Here is a 24,348-nt window from a genome sequence, read left to right as displayed (position 1 = left end):
TAATTTTTCAACTTACCATAATGATTATGACAATGTTATGCAATGAGTACGTTTTTTTTTGCCCCGCTTTTGACCTCACAGGTGGAGGCAGACCCAATCTCAATGTCCACACTCAATGACACTCATCCCTGCTAAATCTGCAAGGGTTTACAGCTCTTCTACTGTCAAATCAAATGCATAAGAGCTCTCTTATGCAGGCATTTTTGCGCTTTTTCCTTACGTCCGCGCCTGAGGGAATTACCCATAGTTCATAGTGCTGTGATGTTATGATGTGTGCCAGGTAAGTTGAAAATTTCCAGCCTCCTACAAGAAAAAGTACATTGCCACTAAAAGTCAGAGTTATTTGTGAAGTTGGGATAAGTCCAGCCACCCCGACTTCATGAAGAAGCAGGTGTCAGACATCACACAACAATGGCAGCACCCATGGAAGCCTAAAATATTACATATTATCATATAGTAAAACCTGTTCAGCATGCAAATTGATGTCAAAACAGGTCGTCAGTGTCATAACCCTTATCAAGTGCCATAAACTAAAATGTCATTTGCGTCATTTGTCATTCTCCTCTACGTTGTTTATTATGCAGGAGGCTGCACCACTGAGGGTTTAATTGTGTGTACCCTTGCCAGAGGAACTCACCAGTTTGTCAGGGTCAGCCATGTTTTTGTGTTTACTTTTGGCTTTGTGCACCTGGACCACTTTGAAGTTGGAAGTTGGAAATTTCAGCGGGGAAATTCCGAGCTCTGACTTTGACTGGAACGCTGAATTTAACATGGGGTTACCAGGGGAAGTCCAGACGAGTTGGAAAAGGTTAAATAGCCTTAAGCCCTGAAGCCTCACAGATTTAGCTGACATCAAACTGATTGAGCGCCTGAGTGTGAAAGGCACGAAGGCCCCAGAATGGTATAAATAGGAATGGGACGGCACCTAAATGCGACATATCATGTTACCCTGACAACGCCAAAACATGAACGAACAACTGTGGGTTTGGGGCTTTTCATTTTATCTTTTTCACTTTCTTCACGGACAAAACACTTAAGAGACCAGCAGCCTGATCCGAACGTCTTCCAGGTTCTCGCCTCACAGAGTGGATGAGAGGTAACATCCAATAATCTATTTACCTGTTTTTGTCAAAACAGCTTCATACACCTACATATAAACTTTTGTTTAGCTGCTCCTTCCATGTATGTTTTTAAGGGGGGGCACTGGGATTGGGCTGTGGTTGGGACTGTGAGTTGACTGTGATTCGGGGCTTTACTTTCTCAGCATGTTATGATTTAATCTGTAGCCTGTTTTTATTTACAGTGAATATTTTCCTAAAAAAAACAAGAAGCTGTAATCACTAAAAGATAAGGCAGTGACACAAAATGCTTTTTGTGGTGAGGATACAAAATATTACATATCATAAAGCATCAGGTCTTGAGTATTGTAAACAGGATTTTAACCTGGGTTGGTGCATTAATAATGCAGAGGATTACAAAGCCTTTCTATTTTTATTATAATACCATTATTATGGAAGGCATAAGGACATATTTTTGTGCCTCCTCACTACTGAAAGCAAACCTACACCATTGTAAGTGTAGTATAATGGTAAAATATGCTGTATTATGAATAAAAGACGAGATATCTGTGTTCATGTCTAATAACTTTGTCCCAATTTGCATGACAACGGAAATGTAAAACAGGTCTGACAATCACCTGTTATGAATGCACCCGAATCCTTTATTTTCTGTCAAACTGTGTGTGATGATACAATCATTACCTATTACTTTTCTGGTTAATTTTCATTTTAAGATTAAAGTCAGCAGCCTCAGACCGAACACAGCCCCCACACTGGGACTAGAAGTGTACACACAGGGCATTATAAATAATCTGATCTCCACATTAAAATGTGAGAGCGCATACCGTTCAGCGTGCTGTCCATCTTCTTGCCTGACTCCTTGTCCTTCACGTAGAAGAGAACATTGGTCTCCGGTGACTTGTCGTAAGAAAACTAAGAAATTGGAAGAAAATGAATTATTAATTCAGAATCCAGTGATTAATGGCACTTAAGCTCTTCTCAGCAAACAGTGTGGGCTGCTGCTCCACCGTGCCAAGAGAGGAGGAAAAAAAAGGAAGGTTTTTTTTTTTTTTAACCCAGCCTGGCAGATTTTCAGCTGAAGAAATCAATGTTGGAAAAGAACATAGCTGCGGGCTAGGCACTGCTTGAGTTTCCCAATCACAGAATTCACAATGTGGAGATGGAGCTAAAATAACTCGAATGAGGAGAGTGTGTCCATTAGAGGGAGCTAGAGAATATCAAAGGGCCTGTGATATGATTTATAAGCCTGGAACATGAAGTCATCTGTGCAGGGATAGAAAGTTTGCATTTAGCCTTAATCAGTGGTGGAAATCAAGTGGCACTCTCCAATATATTTCACTTAGTTTGAGGGTTCTTCTATATTGCACTTCGATAATCCACAAATCAGCCACATTTCAAGGACCTGTGTTGAGTGCAGGCAAAATTGGCCAGGAGCCGTCTGAACAAACTTAGAACAGGAACAAAATCAGCGGCTCAGCGTGAGCACAGAGACGCAATCGAGGGTCAATTGTTGAGCCAAGACGAGGTGACGAGAAAATAAAAAACAGCCATCAGACGCATGCTTCAAATGTAACAAAGCTAAACCCTCTATGGTACGGTGTTGCCTCTGGGTAATATGACCATTGTTGGCCCTTTACACTCACATAATACATCCCCAATTATGGTGCAAGGACCCAAATGAAAATAATTACAGTGTTTTAATATGTCGCATGACTCTCTGGAGGTCATGCTGAATCCCGTTTTTGCAGCCTTCCTCGTATGCTTCAGCTCTGTTATCTCTTGCCACAAAAATGGCCTGAAAATGCATTTCTCTATCATTTCACAGTCTGGAAAAAAATGAATTGACATTAACAGATGAGTGAAGCTCAATGTTTCATTGTTTTATGTACTTTATTTGATAATAAAGTAATGGAAAACTGTTAAAATATAAATTTTGAAGAAACACTGTACCATTACGGATTCTACTATGACATTTTGTCTTGATGAAAACAGTTCGTATTTAATGTTTTTCAATTTCAAATCACATACGTTTTAAACTGTAGCTGCAACTAAATGTTTTCCATTACTATTGTAATACATTTTATTCAAAAGGTAAACAATAATTCTCTTTTTTTAATTCCTTACCATTATAATACAGTGTTGCTTTACGGTAATGTACCCTAACATTAATCCTAAAACATTATTTTATGTCTAAAAAACACTACTTTTTCTTAACCAACTGGCATCATAACAGGTACAATAGAGGGTAAAGGAAAGTTTTTTCACTGCTTTTAGGAATGTAATGTGGTCAAAAGTTGTTGGAAGGAGGTTCTTAACATGATTTGCCAGATAACAAAACTTATTTGCTGAAGCTGTGGGTTTTTATCCAAATGATTTTATAACAAAGAAGAGCGACCCTGCACTCATAAACTAAGAGAGCAACAGCTATAGGATGGAAAAATGTGAACAAACCAAGTATGAATCAGTATATTAAGGATCATTCAACGTGCTGCTGTGGAAAAACTAACATACTAAAGCAAAACTTTACTTATATAGCACATTTCATTCTAGGTGGGCAAACAATGTGCTGCACAGAGAGTGAGCCACAAAAGTTGCAGCCACAAGAATGATGCAGATAAAGTAAAATGAAAAACAGATGAATAAAAAGAACAGTTGAAACCAATTGGGATAAAAGATAGAATAGAACGGTAATACATGAGAATTAAATTTGTTTAAAAGGAAAAAGATAAAATAATAATAATAATAAAATAAAATAATTAAAACCAACAGTTGCCCAAGTAATATATAAAAGCATGTGAGGTAAACGAAAAAGGAGTTGCAGCCAAGACTACCCTTTGTTTAACATTTAATGTTTGTTGTATCTAGAAAACACGTTAAAAAAAATAAGAAAACAGCTACACTCACATTGAAGCCGCTGAAGGTGTAGAACGGCCCGTCCTCAAAATTGACCTCTTCTTCCATATTTCTCATCAGCTCCGTGCCGATAGTGAAAACACGACCCTGAAGGAGCCGGACAAATTAAAAACAAGAAACGTGCTGCGTTAATTTACATACATCATGCCTGAAAAATACTCTGATCCTATTTTCACAACAGAGCAAAAAATGTAAGACTATCATGTAAATCAACATGAGATGACTGGCTTCTTTCCTTGTTCTCACAACTGTATACTGCATTCACAAATAACACCACAAACACAGCATACATCATCAGGAGGTGCCTTTGCTGCACATCTTTTGACACAACTGATCTTTTCTGATGCCCATGAGGTCTTTAATGTATTAGTCAAAACCAGCAACCCGGTAAGAACACTTTTTTTCCCCCACAACACCAAAGTGTCATATGCAAAGAAATAATATGAAGTTACCTGCTAGAAGACAATTTAAAGTGTCAACACTTTCATCCTGTGCAATCCAGGGAATTACAACAGCAGACAGAGGAGGTGACTGTGATCAAACACTACTTAAATTGGAATGTAAATTGATTTTCTATACAAGAACACTGCATCCAGAAGGTCTTAATGAGGAGCTGTCCTTAAAGGCTTACCGTTATCAATTTGGTGATTAATGGAAGCCAGCTTTTGGTTTTTGCTGTATACATACACACACAACTGCATATTGAGTTAAAGCCACTACAAGGAGTTCTTAACTGGTTATGAAACAGCCTTATTTTGAGACTCATGCCTCTGTATGATCTACATAAGCAAATTAGACTATCAGCGAGAAGACAGTTGTTCTTAATGCCTGCCACCGGGTTGAATTCTCTGTGAAATCAGATGAAATGAGCCTGTGTTTACATTTTCCCTGGAGATTTGTATTCAGATAATTTTATTTTTAACATTATATTTCATGTTGTTTTTTTTCCACAAGGGTCACCCAAATCAACACAATATGAAAATTTCTTGTAGTAGCTTTAAATAAACCTCAATATAATGAAGTAGTTTTGTTGCCTAATCCTAACCAATCTGTGACAACGAACTAAAACTAAAAATTTAAAAAAACATAGAATAAGAGGTAAACTACATCTAAAAATAAAAATCAAACAAGGGAGAAACCCCTGTGCTTAACCAATCCATCCACCATAACCTGCTCTTCGTATGAACTTCCAAAAGCCTTTCTGGTAGAAAGCTTTCTGGGCTCTCTGACAAAAAGGTTTATGCAGAAAGTCCTAAAGGCTAACTTCTCTCACATGCACATCTGTCTCTTCCCTCTTTTCTCCTGATTGGCCATTTGCCGTTTGCCCGAAAATCATGATGATGACAATGATCATACGACCAAAACGTTTCCTTTTTGTGACCTTGTGCACACATAACAAATCCGATTCCTTCTGCATCTGAAGAGTCACTTTTTGTCAGTGTGTGAGCAATTTTTCGATGAGATGGGAGAATTAATTTAAAAACCGTGACCAATCTGCTTCACCGTGGTCCTAATACCACACTCAAGAAGCGTCTAAAAGAGCCGAGTAGTTCTGCAGAAATGCTTTAAATTCTGTGTCGGTGCCACTTTACCTGGTAGAGGTCCAAATTGATCCCTTCGAAGCTGATGCGAGTCTTGTAGCCCACGGGGATGAGCACAGGATCTGGATTCTCAAACTGAGGACACTTGGCTCCCTGAGAAGGCATCAAAACAAATCAGATACTCCCACTTTCGATCATTTACATATTAAATATGCCAGCCACTTAACGGACACCCTCATCTGCGGAGACAGATAAGTGTATCTCTGAAACATCTGCTGACTTATAAATTGATATCCTCTACCCTTCAATATTTGTCACGCAAGATGGTGCCAGCTGATACCGGGATTTGAGTTTTTTATTAATTTTTTAGAAGAAATTTGAGTCGCTCAAGCACTGCGTCACGAGTGTTGATTTGATGTATCTTTTCAAACTTCTGCTACACTTTTTGCAGCATTTATTAGACACATACTGAGAGATAAAATTCCTCGACACGCCACTGATGTGAGGACTAACCTGCCGGTGTGTGATGATGTTGGGGCCCACCACGCTGTTGTCCATGTCACTGCAGGTATGGTCTTGTGTGTTCCACTGGCAGCCCCACGAACTGGCCACACATGCCATGCACCTGAAAACACACACGCAGAAATACAGACACATAAACACCAAAGGCAGGAAAATACGTTCACACACATAATTAGACAGCAGCACACATACATAAAGGCACACACAAACAAAATCTAAAAACATGCAAACTCATCAAAGAGCGTCCGGCACAAAAATCCATGCCGCTGACAACGAAATGGATCTCTGCAACTTCACATAAGCAAAGCTCGTTCATCACACATTCCTTGGCATGAAAGAAATGAAGAAAAAAAAAATAAGGAGGGGGGAAAAAATGGGGAGATTGACTTTCATTTTTTGATTAATGAATAGGAAACTGAGGCAATTTCCTCGGCTTGGTAATAAACGGAGGAGAGAAAACGCAAGAGGTGCATTCAAAACCACCATGCATCACAATTTACAAACAGAGCCTTGATCTCTCATCTGTTCGTGCACGGTGATACATTTACATCAAGGTTGTCAGTTGATGCTGTGTTCAGTGTCACTGTGTATTTTCAGTGAGTGACAGAGCAGAACTGATAGATTAAGAGTCTGACTCACGGTGTGTTTTCAGATTTCCTCACTGTGGCAGCACAGTTATAGAACTTAAACTCCCGCGTGGCCAGCTCCACGGTCTCGTTGACGAAAATCCTCACCGCCACGGCCACGAAGTCTGAGGACACAGGAGAGGGAGGGTTAAAATGTGCTGCACTAGCTGTTGTATGTATTTACGAATCAAGTCTTCAGGAAATATTCTGACTATTAATGGCTTCCACAGGTCATTATGTCATTTGTGCATTTGAAGACAAACAAAACATGACTGATAAATAATTTGCGGCAGAGCACAACCTCAAATACCTTTATGCTAATTATGTATTAATGTATGTCATGCAAGTGGGTCTGTAAAGCTGCACATGGGCACAGCAACATGGTATGTTGCCATGGTAACATGCTTACAAGGACAATGCTAACATGGTGATGTTTAGTAGTGAATGTTTACAATGTTCACAACCTTAACTTAGCCTGCTAACATTATTTATTAGCACAAAATACAAAGCAGCTGAGGCTGAAGGGACAGCCGTTAGTTTTGCAGGTATTCATCATGAACCAAATTATTGGACAAATTAAAAATTTGACACAACGATGGCACAAGGTGGAAAGTCAGGGGATCATGAAAGTTATTCCAATTAACCCTAAGAGGGACATGGATAATATGTACTCAATGTCATTGCAATCCATCCAATAGTTGGCTTTAAGAATAAGTTTAATTAAAGTTTTCAACATTTTCTGAAAATACAAAGTGCAGGGAGCTGCCAGCAAGATTTCTTGAAGATAACTGAAAATCTTAATAAATGCATGAACACAAAAGCTCCCAGAGGTTACAAATCAAATACAAATAAATAAAACTAGTAAAAAATTTAATTTGTACTGAAATATGATAAATGCTGAATATCAGATCTGATAATTTAGCCAGGTCAGTAATCAGTGGAGCTCTAATAAGGATTCATCCTCGGGGCATCATGAACGTCTATACACCATTTCATTGTAATCCATCTATAGGTGTTGAGACATTTCAGTCTGGACTGAACCAGCTGCCCAACCTGACAGATCCACATTGTCCTCCCTACAGCCATGCCGCTAGCTTGGCTAGTATAAAGTTATAATCCTCGCCAGATTCACCTGTTGGAAGCCCAGGGGCAAATAGTTGCTGTTGGCCTCCTGCTGCCCCCCAGGCAATGTACAGTCTGTGTACTCTATCAGCTCCAAGTTCACACTGAGTTCAGAGCAACCAGCGCACCCAGGGTTTCTCCCAGGAAATTGTTAAACTGAGGTGGTGAGGCACTTTGAAGCTGACACGTCTTCTCATAATCAAGTGATTAGTTCTTCATTTCCTAAACAGCCCGACTGTTAATATTAGGACATTTACTACGGGAATAATCTGCTTTTCTCCCTACAGCTTCATGTTTTGTTGTATTTATTGAACGTACTCACTTCTGTTATGAAACACAGACTCCTCTGCTGGGAAAATACATGTTTTTCGTTTGCGTACAAACCAGGCGGAAACCTCCATGGGCTGAAAAGTGAAGCCAAGACAAAAGTTGCCAACGGCTCCTAGAAAAAACTGCAGTCCCTTGAACGGCCTCTTGAGGCTGGCTCCAAAAGCGAGTCAAGCCCAGATTAAAATTCTCAAATTTAGAGAAAAAATAAACATATTATAGCCTTATTTTATTTAGTCACTATATGGGCTATATTTGACTGTATGATTGTACTTTGTATGATCAAAATAAACTTTACTTTTACTTACTTACACAAAAATTCAGCTGCCAAGATGGTGACGGCCAGAGCCACCATACCGGGCATGTCACAGAGATTATGTCCATGTCTTACACAACTGAAGGTCTAATAGTGTAAATTAAAACAATTAAGCTTATAAAACTAGATTTTTAACTCAGGGCACCTCTACAAGACATGTCCACAAATTAGCTAATAATGCTAGACATGACTTAGTTTCTATTGTACTTTAGTGGTAAAAATTCCCTAAAAAATCCACAATTAATGGAATTGCTAAAACCAGTTGGCATGCAGTGACGCTGCTGTGGCTTTTTGGGCCACTCTGCTCAGTGCTGTAGTCAAGACCACCTAAACCGAGACAAAGTCATGAGCGAGACCAAAGTGTACTGAAGGTGAGACAAGACCAAGACTCTGAGGGGTTGAGAGTGAGAGTTTTTATGTTGAAGCTAACAATAGCCAATACTGACGTAATGTAACATTGTTTATCACAAGCAAAAACATGACTGAGCAGGCTGAAGAATTTACAGACTTCTGTACATTTTCTTTTGTTTTGCAGATAAACTCTTTGTGGTTTAGGGGCCAAATTTTATTACAGAAGATTTGGCTGATATTTCTTCTTAGACAGTCACAGATTCTTCTCCCGTCTCCCACATTCACTGCGCGTGAATGTGTGTGTGAAGGGGGTGGGCGGGTTGGGGTGACAGAAGATAACAGAAACAAAAATTTTAAATTAGAAATGAGTCAACTTTTTGGTGGCATCTGAAGCAGAAAGTTTTCCATCAACTAACAGTAAAGATGTTAACAAATAAATCAGACAGTGCAGAGGCAGCCATGTCCCCGCAGTTGTAGTCTTTTCTCAATAAGCGTTGAGATCACGGTTCTCTCACACATTTATTAATTTTTCATCAAAACCATTTATTGCACTCCGACACTCAAATAAAAAAAAGGAGACTGAGATGCTTGCTGTCTAGACAGAACATTAAACAGATGACGTAAACATACAACATGATGTCTGGGCTTGACTTAAACATTACATATATCAAAGTGCTTGGCTTAAACTTAAGAGTATATCGTAAAATATCAAGTCTCATCTTGATCCAAAGCAAATCAGTCAATATGTGAATGCATAGAGGAATAGGAGCAAGTCAATAATCGTTATTTAGAAATTAGATTGCATAGATGTATGAATTGGGATCGCATTTTTTATTACAATTAACCATGCAGCCCTAGTCTTGACCAGTCTTAAAATAAAAAAAAAAAACAGAGCCCTGTTTGTCTGAGTAAAAGATCTCGAGTACTAGAACTCCACCCCCACTTTGTGTATTGGTGATGCATCCTTGGTTGTAATGGAAAACAACAAACATTTGTCTTGATGTATTAAAAGGGAGCAGGTTAATTGTAAAGGCCGTACCTTGGTCATCAGGTGTTTGTGGTATCAGCGAAGGGCTGGGCAGATCGCAGGAGACCTGACCAGAGTCAGACATGGTGCCCTCGCTCTGGAAAGACTCGATGTTGCAGTGCAGACGGTCAGATGGCCCGATCGTAGGAAGGGACGGGATGTTGATCTTGACCTGAACGACCAAAAAACAACAATTACAGCCTAGTACGTGCTTGGCTGAGCTACATCAGTTCACGCTGAATTATACACAAAGCAGAGGAATGCATTTAAACACTGTGCATCTGTGAAGTTACAATACAGACACAGTTTAAAGGCTGGAGATTGACTGAGAACGAGAAAGGAGGACAGGTGCTGTTGATAGAAATAAAAGAGTGAGTCAGAAAGGGAGGGATGAAGTAGCCAGGAAGGGATGGAAGAAGGAAAAAAAAAACTTGAGATAGAAAGTGCACAAGAGAGGCTCTCCATCTTCAGGCTGTGAGTACAATCAACCAGGTCGGATATAATAAGCCAGTTTGGAGTTTTCTGGATGGATCGATACAGAGCAGGACGACCTGGAGCCCAGGGTCTCTGATTCACAATGGAAACAGTTTATTACTCAGGCTGTGCATGTTTGTGAGACGTGCATGTAAGTGGGGTTGCATTCTGCAGAGCGAGGGAGAGACAGAGAGAGGAGCAGAGAACAAAGGGATAGAATGAGCGAGAAGAGAAGAGAGGAGCGAGAGGAGAAGCAGCTCTGTACCTTCTGAGTCTTTTTACAGGAAAGGTTCGGGGGATAGAAGGAGACAATCTTGACACACTGCTGCCTCGGGCTCCACAGCCAGCCATTCTTCTCCTCTGCCCGTCGGCACTCAGACCTCCTGGTACACCTTCAGAGGAAGGATGAACAACTCCCATCAGCCTCTGCTCCACAACCCCTAAATGCTTTCTCAAGGCCTCTAAAAAATAACAATGCCAGTGGACTCCAAAGGAGTCAGTGTGCTTGTGCGAATAACAACCACATGTTTAAGTGACTTCAAACAGGGTCAGTGCAAATTCAAGATTAAGTTTCATATAGATCTGAAAAACATTAAATATCCTAACTGATTTTGCAATGTAAAAGTAGCAATAGTTTAGAATTGATTAATCGTTTATATAATCTTAGCAAGCAAAAATGCCAAACATCCCCTTCTTCCAACTTTTCAACTGTGAGTACTTGCTGCCTTTCTTTGCCTTATGCAACAGAACACTAAATATTTTTAGGTTTTGGACTGCTGGTCAGGGAAAATAAGCAATTTTATAACAGCACCCTGGGATTTAGGCAACTGTGAAAGTAATTTTTCTATATTTTCTGACATCTTTATGGCAATGAATGATAATGATCTATTATAATTTCTTAAGGGCTGCAACGATTATTTGGATAACCAATTAACTGATCATAAGAAAATTTAGCTATTAACTATTTTGATGATCAGTTAATCATTTCAGTCTGATACTGGATACAAAAATGTATCCTAGAAAGGGAATCCAACGATGTTTCATTACTGTAATGTACCATCAGATTTTAGAGGAAGAAAAATGGATTACATTCTTTTCAAAAAGTATAAGTGAAGAGAGAAAAGTAAAGCAGCTAAGTAGGGATGAAAATAAACTATTAATCTCACAATTATTATCATTTAATTATCTTGTCAATAAAACATTAGAAACAGTGTTAGATCTCGAGGTATTGTCACCAAACATCTTGCTCAAGCCACAGATATTCAGATAACTAAAATGCAATACAAAGAAAAACAGCAGAAATCTCACATTTGAAACTGGAGCCATAACAGTTTTTGCTTGAAAATAGTTCCTGATTAATTTCCTTTCAATCGACTTAGCATTGAAACTCTGACTCTAATGTGCGTGCAGTGCTTCTTAATAAAAGTATCAACAATTTCCAGAGGAACATAACAGTTTTTCTGATTTTTCCTTGTCCCCGATCACACCCCTGTAAAATGCATGATACATAACGCCCTTTGTACCCTCCAGACCCTGATAAATATAGGCTGATGAGAGTAAATTGCACAGACTGCCTTCGCTGCATGAGGCTGACAAACAGCTTTAATTCCTTACGGCTGCACGGACAACAGGAGATGGAATATAAACACCGAAGGGTACTAAAAGTGTCTGCAATAAAACACTGAACAAATACCCTGCTGTGTTTTACAGATGGAATTGCATGTGTGGGTGTTTGTGTTAGTCTGTTGCTGTGTGCATGCATTTATAAGTGCATTTGTGTGTGTGTGTGTGTGTGTGAGTGTGTGTGTGTGATCCTCACCTGCCCTCCAGGACACACCAGCCACAGTAAGGGTCCCTCAGCTCTACACATGATTGGCAGTCTTTCTTTTGGAGGCACGTCTGCACCGGCACCTTGGTGATCTGGAGCATTAGAACATGAAATATGATCAAACAGTGCACCTTAGGGGAGACAGTGTGCAAAATACGAAGCTTTTAAAGTACGGGTACAAATGTTTCCTCGGTTTGCTGCAGGTGTGCAGAGTGGAAGTAAAACAAGTCTTGTCAACAGGTCTCTCATGTCTGCTCCCTATGTTCACTGACTAAAACAGTTTCCTCTGTCTACACGCTAAGTGTTTAGTGTATTTAAGTGGAAACGGGCAACTTTTCAACTTTTTCAAGCGGTATCATTGTGATGCACAAAAACAACAAGCCACTCTCTTATAAAACAATTAAAATGCCTTTCCTGTCATGGCGTGGTCATGATAGACCTTTAAATGAACAGACTCAGACACTTTCAATATCAAGCCTTCATCAGGGAGTCTGTATTACTGTTGGCGCTGCAATCGCTTTCTATTTTCCTCAGAGCCGTGTAACTACCAGCTACACAGGACACGCTGCAAACGTTTCCAAATTTCTGTGAAAAAAAAACCAATCAGCAGCACTTTGGAAATAAAACACAAGAAAGAAGCACATTCATTGAAGAGGTGAAGTGAAATCATCATTATTTCATATGTTGTAATAATAGTTACAGAGTTAGGAGAAAAAATGTGAGTTTAGTCATTCATTTAGTGCATGACTCTTCAACAGGGGGTCCTAAGAGTTACTGCAGGTAGGGCACCAAATTACTGCTTGATAATTTATCATAAGTTTGCCCCCCCCCAAAAAAAAGTACACATTAATATGAACCCAAGTTAGCGAACCTACTGACTCACTGTGCAGCATCATTAAAGGTGAACTAGTTAGCCTAGTAACACTGAAACATGGTGGCCAATTAGCTATTATTATCCCAAATGTGACCTACAGACACTCTCATGAGCAACAATTGATCATTTTGTAACTTCAAAAGCAAGAGACTCTTAATGTAGGTTCCTCAGAAACCACAGGCAGAAGTGCAGAGGGTGTTTTCATGACAAAACATAGTTTGGAGAGCAGAGAGGGGATGATCTAGTAATGTGTGACCCCCAGTCTCTGATCAGTCATGTAGTGTGCAAAGTACAGCAACCCTGAGACTTGTGACTACAAGGCAGAGAGTGGCATAGTGTGAAAGGCACAGTGATCTAACTTGTCTTGTAATGTGGCCCAGGCATAAGTGCAAACAAAAGAAGAAACTATTCAATGCAATATATGCAGTAGGGGGTCCCTGTTCCGTCTTTTTATCAGCTATGGGGTCCACGGCCTGAAAAATACTCAAGACCCCTAATTTCGTCAATAAAGGGGACATGAAAGCAGACAGAAATTCTTTAGTATGTAATCGAGCCTTCATTTTCCCCAGGAGATCGTACCGATGGCAGACAGCACTGCATAGTAAAATCAAGGCTTATAGGGAACTAATCCAAATGCAGATGGTGTCATTATTCTATAACCATTACACTGTGCAATCAACATATAAAAATGTGTCTGTTGCCAGTTTAATATTTCTTGTTCAGTGATTGAAATGGGCTGATTGAAGTGAAATTAAATTACAATTCTATATTATAATCCAGCTACATATGGTACAATCATCCTATAAAATATGATACAACACTAAACTGCTACTTATTTATGAAAGCGTCTGCGATAATAGTTCAATAATGTAACAAATGTACTCATGTAAGATTCTGTGCAGGACAATTCTGCACAAGTTCTCTTACTTTTGATACTTTTTGAAGAGTATCCGCTGACATCCTTATGTATTTTTCAATGCAAACCTTCGCTTGTGATGGAGTATTTTTACATTTTGGTATGTTGGTTTCTACTTTTACTAAAAGCAGCTAGAAGGAAGTTTCATATTATATTGATTTCTGAAGGCAGTAGTGTCTCCATTGTTGTAACCACAAAATATGATATCAAAGACGAAATGATCTAAAGAAAAATCTCCTGCTGCTTCTTTGTAACTGGTTAACTACATAAAAACAGCCAGACTTCTCTCTGATGGTCTTTTTTGCTTATTTAGGTCTTATAGAGGCATCAGCATTAAACTGAGACTCTTTCCAGTTACTAAACTCCTTGTGGTACGTTTAACTAAAAGATCTGAGTACCTCTTCCTCCACTGAGTCTACCCTGTACCACATAGAGCAGATTTACATATAATCACCATGTTTTGAATTTACAGCAGTCTAAAAGTTTGACTTGTGGTGCACAGATATCACAGAGAAACACAGAGCCAGTCATTTAAACTTTGATCTACTAAAAACTTTGTCATTTGCATTCTCTATCAACTCTCCCTGGAAAGACAGAAGGAAATATATTAACTTCCTTTGTGGCAAAAACAAGTCAGACAGTATGTGACTAATACCCTCTTACTGTGATAAAACTGTCAATAACAGAGAGGGAGTAACATGGAGTGAAATATTTACCTGGCTAGTATTTACCCGGCTATGTCAAATGACACAGCAGCTCATGTTCATATGATATAACTAGTAGTTAAAACAACTATTCTGTATGTGTAATCCTGAGACAGATTATGACTGATAATTTAAAATAAATAAATAATTTCTACAGAGGAAAAAAAGCATCCCTCCAGTGTTTTGGAAAGAAATGGTTGCTTAGGCAGTTTTAACACCAGTTTTGGACGTGATTTATAATTATATTTTCCTAAAGATAAATAAATAAATGAATAAAAACAGGAATGCAACTCAGCTCTCAAACCTCTGGACCCTGTCGATAACTCTGCTTTGGGATTAATCACCAGTGACGTCTGTGGCACACGTCATTGCATTTTATATGATAAGGCTGGGTGGTCGTCTCTCCTAGAAAGACGTGATACTCGCTTGTATCTCTTTATCTATGAAGTCCTTCCTTGAAAATTACTATGTTACCTTAAATAATTAATTCAACACTGAGACGAGCTTTATCAGACCGCCTCTACTGACTGGCTTTTGTTTAATGTTCCATGAGTTAGATTTGAACTCGGGGAGAGACTGTTTTTAATTTTAGTGCACCTGACTACAGGAAGAAATACTTATCAGATCAATACTTATACATACAGGATATTTTAGAAATTTGATCCTAAATTTCCCAAGCTCTAGTAGTAATTGTTTTCAGTGGTGGACAGTAGTGAAGTACATTTACTTGAGTACTGTACATTTTTTGAGCATTTGTACTTTACTTGAGTATTTGTTTTTTTGGAAACTTATTACTTTCACTCCACTACATTTCAAAGACAAATATTGTACTTTTGACTCCACTACATTTCTAGGAAGGTTGTTGTTACTTTTTGACTAAAGCTTTGAAGTCAGCTGCTGGTGTTTTTTTCTTTTCTAAAATGCAGTTGGTCACATGCTGTGTTCCTCACAAAAGGAAGCCAATCACAGTAACTCTTTTCAAATAGGACTGATGTAAAAGTGGAAACACGTCATCCAGGCGCTCTGTAACAAGCACAAGCAAGCTCTCTTTCTTTCATTCAAACAAAAAGCGGTAATGGTGACAGCAGGAGATAAACAAAATTAAATCTCAAGATGTTATAATAATTATTCATTATTCCAGGTAGCTTTTTAAGTTGGATTGTTTTTATCATGGTGAAAAATAAAACATAATTGATGTATATACTGATCCTGAAGACAGAAAGAAAACTGTTATTTAACAGACTTGGAGAACTCATTACAGTCGGCTTCAATCTAATTTTATGCAGTGATTTTAATTCAGTTACATCAGAAAATGACGTGTTTCTATAGGCTTTGTGTAGCACAGTGGTTCTACAAGCAGGTCAGTGCATCATTAGATGGTTTCAGAGAGTTACAAGCTTCTGTAAATGCATCGTGAAAACAATACAGCATGTACTGATATTAGAAAATGTACTTTGTAATTTGTACTTTTGAATACTTAAGTATTTTTAAAAACATGTACTTTTGAATACTTAAGTATTTTTAAAGAACTCTAGTACTTTAACTCAAGTAAAATTTTGACTGAGCAACTTTCACTTGTAGTTGAGTAATATTTGACCAGGAGTATCTATACTTAGACTCAAGTACTGGGGTTGAGTACTTTGTCCACCATTGATTGTTTTACATAACTATATTCTATTTTAAAAAGTAATTATTTATCAAACTATCTGTGTTAATTGCAAAATTTCAGAGCTTGTTACATAACTGTATTTTATTTAACATCAATCTATCAGATTGTTCCCTAATCTGAAAATTTTAATTGGATTTTCATTATCTAATTCTCATACTGCCTTTTCTCTGATTACATATCTCATTATATTTCTTTTTTTTGATCTTGTAATTGACGCGATGTCTTTGTAAATAGGAGTGGTACCTCACTGATGTCTCGGGTACTAATAAAGGTTGATTAAAAATCTTAAAATTATGAATTATGTATCTGAAGAAATAACCAATAGCTACAACCTTTTTCAGTTTAGCTTTGGTGAGACACTGCCTACCCTGACCGCAAATCACTGCAAAGAGGAGCTAGTGAGAAGCAACTTAATAAACACAGCTGTCTACACAAGCAGCGCACTGACTCCCTTTATGTCTACTTTCTTCTGTTTTACATGGCGACAGTGATTGTGTATTATGCTTGCGTTTATTTAAGGATCTCCATTACAAGCACACGGATGTGCCTCTAGTCGTCCTGGGGTCCTGGGTTGTACTGGGCTCTGAACTCCGCCAAAACACAGATAACCTGCACGCTGTAACGTGCCTGAACGCCTCCTGTGTAGGCATGTTGTAGATGATGTGTTACAAAAGGGTCCCTGACATACGCACCTTTTTCTCTGTAGTAATGTAGAGGTGGCTGTGACTGAGGTCAAAGAAAAGGTTCTTGTTGACCTTCTCTCCCATGGTGACGCCGGGAGTCTTGCTGTACACATACGCCTCATCGCCCAGGTGCACCTGCACAGAAAACAAAAAAGTAGCTCAGATGTGAGGTCTTCTCTGTAATTTCTTTATCCTTCTTCCCACAGGTAAAAACTCAAAAGAAAAAAAAATGAGTCGAGCAGACAGAAAGACAGCTCCACCTTGAAGACTTCCCCCTGGTTGTTCCCCAAGAAGGCGATGGTGTGATCATTCTCCACAGCAACCGCCACGGCAGTCAGGAGCCCAGATTTTGTCAACACTTCTTTTGCCTTTAAGGCGTATCTCGGCTTGCTGGCAAGAGGGGAAGGCAGAAAATCTGCACCACACTTGAAGTTTTCCAATGTATCCTTCTGTAAAAGAAAAGCAAGAATCAGAGGATGATGACACATTGTGTGCCCTTTAATCCAAAGGATACAACAGGAAATATGTGGGAATGAAACCCTGTTCCTACTAGAAATAAGCTATATGGCAGGGGTCAGTAAATGTGACATTTTGGATTAACCAAGGAGCAGTTGTTTCTTACCACTGTTCGTTGAAGGCATGTGTGGTGGAGATGCAGGTCTCATGGTTTTAATATGTTTAGGTAGGTAATTTACTTTCCTTAGCTCAAACATGGAACAGTCAGCCAACATCTATCCGAGACTGACACACACGTATGGCCTGAAACGTGCTTTGTTTTATGTCTTGTTGTCCTCGTTTTAAAATATTTGTGTTCTTATGATGTGTGCTCTACTGTACAGTGCTGCTGCTCCTGATTTAATGGACTTTATATGTCTTTATAGCCGTTATTACAGCTGGCCAGGGTTAACACTGTCTTGCAGAAATAATCAGGGATGTTGCTCCAAAACCTGCATGTACTCTCCAGCGTTAACGGGGCCTTCACAGATGTGACAGTTAGCCGTGCCATGGGCACCGAGACGCCCCCACACCATCACAGCTGCTGGCTTTTTGAGTTAGCAATGGTAACAGTCAGGATGGTCCAAAAAACAATCCAAATTGCGGACTTGTCAGACAGTTTTCCAGATTGTTCCTGACCCCACGTAGCAGTAACATTTATACAGCCATTTATCTTTTTTAATGTACAGCTCCTGAGGGGTTGTGGGTCACAGGCATTCAATGTTGGTTTTCGGTCTCGAACATGTGAAATCTGCCTAGATTCTCTGAATCTTTTAATTATATTATGGACTGTAGATGGTGAAATCCCTGAATTCCTTCATTTCACAATGTTCCCACTCTTTTGTTGCCCCTGACCCAATTTTTAATGGAATTTGTTGCACGCATCAAGTTCAGAATGAGTGTATATTTACAAGAAACAATAATCTCTATCAGTTTGAACATCAAATATCTTGTCTTTGTACTGTTTTTAACTGAACAGAGGTTGAAAAGGTTTTGTAAATCATTGCATTCCATTTTTATTTGCATTTTATGCAATGTTCCAACTTTTATGGAAGAGGGGTTGTAATATAAGCATACAATATTTATAAAATAGTTTTTTACAGGATGTTATTTTTCCTCATTCACAAGTTTGGGTTAATAGAGATACAGCAGCTTATGTTAATACTCAAGCAAATGACTCATATATGCAAATATATGTTCTGCATTTCACTACAAGAGATTTAATTATTAGGATATCCACACATGATGAACAGTGGCCCGCTTAATTTATGGCTGAATGAATGTACTGTTGATATTGTAGCTTTTTCTGTCTGTTAAAGGGTCACATGTTGTGTATTTGTGTTTACATGAAGCTGTGAAATTGCAACCATTTGAATTCAAGGGCTACTTCCTTCATTTAAATGACAAGTATTAAATTACTATTATTAATATTATTCATCTCATTATGTTTATTTATTTCAGCACCATGTGCTGATCAAATAGCCTGCCACAGAAGCCACAGTTGTGTGCATCTCTTCATGTGAGTACAGTATTAGATTAGGTTACAGTCATATTCATTAGAATTTACATGAGCTTTGTCTTTAGCAACGCTTAATTGAACAATATGTTTCAATCTAACTGAAATCATTATGACTAGAAACTGTTAACATGGACCCTAAATAGGGTGATCTGATGATGCATGTGTCTGTGCATCTCAAAGCATTAATCAGAATACAACTTTCTTTTACAGGTGCAAACTGGTTCTGCATGCTGTGATCTTATCAGCCAGAAATCTTACAGAAGAAGAAGTGGTAAACAAAGAAGAAGAAGTGTTTATGCATGGTTATTTTCAAGATGAACCCACATCATACTCTGGGAAAGTATTGGAGTCTTAAAATCTTTTTAATTTTAAAGTTGTATCCGACTAGTTTTGTTTTGCTTCTGCCATTTTTCTGTCCCTTCTGGAAAATTCGTTATGATAAATCACCTACCCCCACATGGGGCAGACGTTTCAGCTGGATTGTTGGTTTCTTACGATTGAGGTGTTTACAAGAGGCACTTTAGTCTCTTTGGGTTATTATTCTTAACATTATTAGGATGCATGTAGACACACCCATTGTTATCTATGGTAGATCTGTGTAAAATTCTTTAAAAGTTTGGATGTCAACTATGAAATGGAAAAACGGCTTTCATCACAGAATCAAATATTTTTCTCACAAAGAAACTATTTACCTACTACTGTTATGGTATTACTCTGGATGAGTTGAGGGAATTGGGTAAAGAGACATGAGAGAAGGGAAAATGTGAGGCAGAACAATACAAAAGGACCCGCAGAACAAAATAAACACTGAGACATTAAAGTAAACAGTGACACATTTATGCATTATTGATTACTGCAAAGGGAATTCTTCAAAACACAGCCTACTCATTTATTTCAAACTGATTCTTTAAAACTCCAATCAGCTGACACAAGAGAAGCACTTACCGCAATTTTGGATGCGCAGAATTCGTCAGTTTTGGACGAGTAGGGGATGTCCACAACAGGTGTTCCGGCGATCTTCCCCGATTCGCTGTAGCAGGCGCTGATGATATCCACCAGCCGCTCGTTGATGGAGTTGAGCGGGTACATGCAGAGGGCTGAGTCGTTGTCGTCGTCGTCGGACCTCGCCACCATGAACAGAACTTTGCTCCAGGGGACGACCTTCCCGTACGTACTTGATTCAGTCATGACCCGTGCGAGCTCTTTTCCCGGAGAGGCCACGTACGCGGCCTGGACTTTGTTGTATCTGTTATTTAGGCCACAGTTTAACTGGAGCTCTGTATGGGAATAGTAATGGGGGTCGTCTTCACAAAGACGAGACACAAAGGTCAGGTTTTTATTATCTGTACCGTCAAGTGTTCGTGAAAAGAGGAAATAAACAAAACCATCCTCTTTGAAGGCAAGGCGGAAGTCGTGCAGGTACTTGGGAACAAATGGCGTCGTTTGTACCGTTGATGCCTCAATGATGCTCTCAAACACGACCCACTCACGGTAGTCCTCAAGGATTCGTGTGCTGATGAGTTTTGTACTGTCCAGGCTCCCATATCCCTTCCCAACAAGAAACACAGGGAAGCTGCGGTCGTCTTTTCTGTAGGTGGACATGACGCCCACCACGTTCACATTATCCTCTATGCTCGCCACGTAAGTCCTCTCTCCTTTATTGTCACTGTAGTACAGCTGCTGCTCCACGTTGGTCAGGTTGAGGAGCGAGCAGATGCCCCGGTAGCGGCTGCCGCAGACGATGAGGGTGCCATTGGACGGATGGACCAGCAGGAGCTTGTTGAGGTTGGGCATGGGCTTCGTGTCATGGCACGCAGAAGCAGGGGGCGTACAGGTCCGGGCGTCCTCTTTGGGACCCGTCTCAGCACGAGCCTGCAGGCGGAGCGAAGGTCCCAGCTGGAAGATGGTGTTGACCGCCCCCAGGTAGATGCGACCCGTCTGAGGGTCCTGGACCACATTGTTGATGAGGGTCTCGGAGGTGAACTCCAGGATGGGGATGTTGTTGCTCTCCTCCTGGGCTCGTGCGACTGACTTGCAGAAGAGGAAGAGGAGGAGGGAGACCCAGCTCGCCATCTCTGGGGAGGACAGACAGGGAGAGGCGTTTCATTATTAATGCAGTTAAATGCATACGTAAGTTTACATTAACCATCTGCAACACAAGACTACAGCATAAAGTGGGTGTGTGGTTAACATACAGCCCCTAAATACACACTCACACATGCAGTCTAATAGTCAGGTGGACAAAGTCTGCAGTGAGACAGCCCAGTCATCAGGGTTTAAAGGAATAGTTTGACATTTTGGAAAATGATCTTATTAGCTTTCTTTAAGAGAATTACGCAAGAAGATCAATACTCTTATTAAAGCTTGGAGAAATGAAACTGCTTGCTTAGCGCTTTTTCACTTTGGTTTTTGTACGGATTAAACAAACAAGATGCTTTCATCAGTGACATAAATTAGTGAGCTACAGAGGCAGATATTTTAACCTTTGAAGAGAAGCCAACATCTTGTTTACCCTTGTTTTGACTCCTTCTGCTAAGCTAACCGTCTTCTTGCTCCAGCTTCATATTTACAAGGTTGCTACATCTTTTCCAAAGTAAAATTCAAGCACTGTTCAAGAATTTTCAAGCTCTTCCAGCACCTTACAGCTCTGGTAAATTAAATATTTATATGCATACTATATATATAAATATATATATATAAATATATATATAAATATATATATATATATATATATATATATATATATATATATATATATATATATGTATGTATATATATATACTAAAAATGATTATTTCACTTCTTTACACACTAAATCAAATGTTACCGTGTTATGTTCCATTGTGGCATTTTACAAAAGGGTGACAAACACAGAAATGTTTTCATGTTCATCTAAAAAGTGGATTATTCAGTCAGACAACAAATAATGGAAGTAACACAACTACGATTTCAAGCACTTTAACCAAAATCCAAGCACTTTTCAACCAACATTAGTCTTTTCAAGGATTTCCAGCACACATATGAACCCTGAATTTATCATATAGAGACAATGTTGAATTGCTATTGATCTTCTCATCTAACTCTGAGCAAGAAGGGGCTCCAGTAGCACAGCCGATAAAGTGTGTGGCCCACGTACAGAGGCTATCAGTCCTCAGCAGCGGCCGCAGCTGGCCCTTTGTTGCGCATCTTCCTCCCTCCCTAAACCCCATTTCCTATCTATCTAAAAAGCTACCCAATCAATAAAAGGCTACAAAGCAAAATAAATAAATAAATAAATAAATAAAAACTCAGTGAGACAGTAAATAAGTATAATTGCCAAAACTAATCTTGTAAAAGGGTTGGTTTGCCAAATTTACAACATTTTTTTTCCTTTAGCGTTATTTGTATCCAAGGTAACCAGGTGTCCCACTTGATGTGGGGATGCAAAGCATTTTTATCCCTTGCCCCGCATCCCACATATAGAGACGATTTCCCGCATTTTGATTGTGTCTAATTTTCAAAAGTCAAAACCACTCCAAGACAGATGCTTGTGTCTGTGAGAAAAGCAAGGGAGGCTGTCATCATGAGGTTGCATTCAATGTCAATCAAACTGTGGGCACATGGGTCAAGTGCAGGTTAACCTGTCACCGCTCTTGCCGCCTACTACGCTCAACGGGGGAAACTGCCACCACAAAGTCACAAGCTATGCAGATTTAAGGCAGAATATGTTAGAAACTAACACAAAGCAATGAAAAAGGAGCCACTACAAAGAGTGGGAAACTGCTTATAAACTGGTTGAAGCTGGTGGATTCTCAGAGTCTGCCAGAGTAAATTTTTTATTTCACACAGGGTGACATGGAGTGACACAGTACATGTGAGTCTCATAAGAAATGTGTGGCTCAAAAAGACATGTGCTGATGATAAGGATGCTTTCCTACTGAAATGTGAAGATGGTTGCCAGGCAGATACGGAAACAGCGACAGCACTCCCAATAACACAGGTTTATGCTTACTGTATGTACTTCATAAAACATGTTTGTTAAGACCTTCACATGCTGAAGGCTTGTAACCTGCAGAGTCTATTGTTGCTACTGAATCAACCAGAAGACGGAATAGATTAGAGGGACATCAGAATTTTAGAGTTCCTCTCCGCACCAGTATCATGTCCCACACTGTCCCACACAAACATACTGTTCCTCCCTCATTTGATTTGTTGGGATCTGGTCACCCTGGTTGCATCTAGCCATGCAGATAATTAGATTTGATTAGGCAGGATCTGAGATGTCTGTCTTTGAAATCACCCCAAAACAAATGACTTGAAATAATTTTGACTGTGGGGTTAAAAGCATTGAAACAGCTCATTCTGAAATGTAACAGCAACTCCTCGTTCCCTGAAAAGCGTCACTCTTACTCAAGTTATCTCTTTAGAAAATGTAGTTTCTATGAAAACTGTTCAAAGTGTATGAATTACCCAGAGGAACTGCAATTGTTTATGACTGTGCTGCTGCTGAATTCTTTATACATCAGATGAAGACCTCTCTTAACCTGACATACCACACTGTTGCTAGCTAGCAAACTAATGAATCTTTGCTTTGTGCCACTAAAAGTCAAGGACTGATTCAAGGGTAGATGTCATGAATTAGTTTCTTGAAGCACACATAAGCAAGCACACATCATATGCTTTTTTTTTTTTTTTTACAGGAAGAAAAGATGGTTGGATTTTGATTTAAGACGCCAAAGAAACTTTTTTTTTTGGCTTTTTGGTGTGTATTGTTAAATAGGTGCAAAGTATGATGTACTCTAAAAGGGTAAAGAAGGCATTTTTTCATTTCATCTTCATTTTAAATGTATTTTTTTAGTCTTTTAAACGTCACAAATATGATTCATCTCCATGTCTGACATAGAAATCAGAGAGACAGATATTCATGCTTGGCCAAATAAAACCCAAACCTTCATATAGAGCTGGAGTCAGGACAGGGATTTTTTCTTTTACTTTGTCATGGGATTGGGACAGGACAGGAGTAGTTTTGTTGAAGTGGGATTGGACGGGAGTCAAAGTCCACTCCCTCTAATCTACATATCTACAAATAAATAGCGGTCAGGGTGGAAAATATACTTCTTTGCTTTGTTTTGTTTTGGTATTTTGGTTGTACTTCAAGAGTGATACATATGAAGCATATCAAGATGTAGATTTAGGTCATTTGGATAAAACTAATAAAAAAAAACTGCCTCAAGCCAACAGTGTGTAGTGTAGCTGTTTGTCTATGACTCAACATCCTGCTCCACTTCTATAAAGGGTGTGTTATTTTGGATTTAATTGACTTAATATCAGAAAAGATCACTGGTGAAAAAATAAAACTGCTCCTCGTGTAGGGGGAAGGGGG

At 39.2% G+C, this 24,348-nt stretch overlaps 1 protein-coding gene across 1 annotated transcript in view; it reads right to left on the bottom strand.

Moving 5' to 3' along the window:
* The window catches only part of plxnb2b (plexin b2b), a 180,413-nt gene that overhangs the window by 47,163 nt on the left and 108,902 nt on the right, over nucleotides 1-24,348 (bottom strand). Inside the window, exons 3-13 of the mRNA XM_084734751.1 lie at nucleotides 19,932-21,061; nucleotides 17,233-17,421; nucleotides 16,982-17,107; nucleotides 12,118-12,218; nucleotides 10,564-10,690; nucleotides 9,837-9,996; nucleotides 6,695-6,806; nucleotides 6,047-6,158; nucleotides 5,585-5,686; nucleotides 3,984-4,079; nucleotides 1,904-1,991 (exon numbers count right to left, since the gene is read on the bottom strand). Of these exons, the coding sequence (XP_084590877.1) occupies nucleotides 1,904-1,991; nucleotides 3,984-4,079; nucleotides 5,585-5,686; nucleotides 6,047-6,158; nucleotides 6,695-6,806; nucleotides 9,837-9,996; nucleotides 10,564-10,690; nucleotides 12,118-12,218; nucleotides 16,982-17,107; nucleotides 17,233-17,421; nucleotides 19,932-21,059 (2,341 nt within the window). The 5' untranslated portion in view covers nucleotides 21,060-21,061. The remainder of the gene's footprint in view (nucleotides 1-1,903; nucleotides 1,992-3,983; nucleotides 4,080-5,584; nucleotides 5,687-6,046; nucleotides 6,159-6,694; nucleotides 6,807-9,836; nucleotides 9,997-10,563; nucleotides 10,691-12,117; nucleotides 12,219-16,981; nucleotides 17,108-17,232; nucleotides 17,422-19,931; nucleotides 21,062-24,348) is intronic.

This window comes from Lutjanus erythropterus, chromosome 13, assembly GCF_056507025.1.
Source record: "Lutjanus erythropterus isolate fLutEry1 chromosome 13, fLutEry1.hap2, whole genome shotgun sequence".
Classification (NCBI taxonomy): Eukaryota; Metazoa; Chordata; class Actinopteri; order Lutjaniformes; family Lutjanidae; genus Lutjanus; species Lutjanus erythropterus.
The sequence above is the reverse complement of the archived record's forward strand: the minus strand, read 5'-3'. Positions and strand labels throughout refer to the sequence as shown.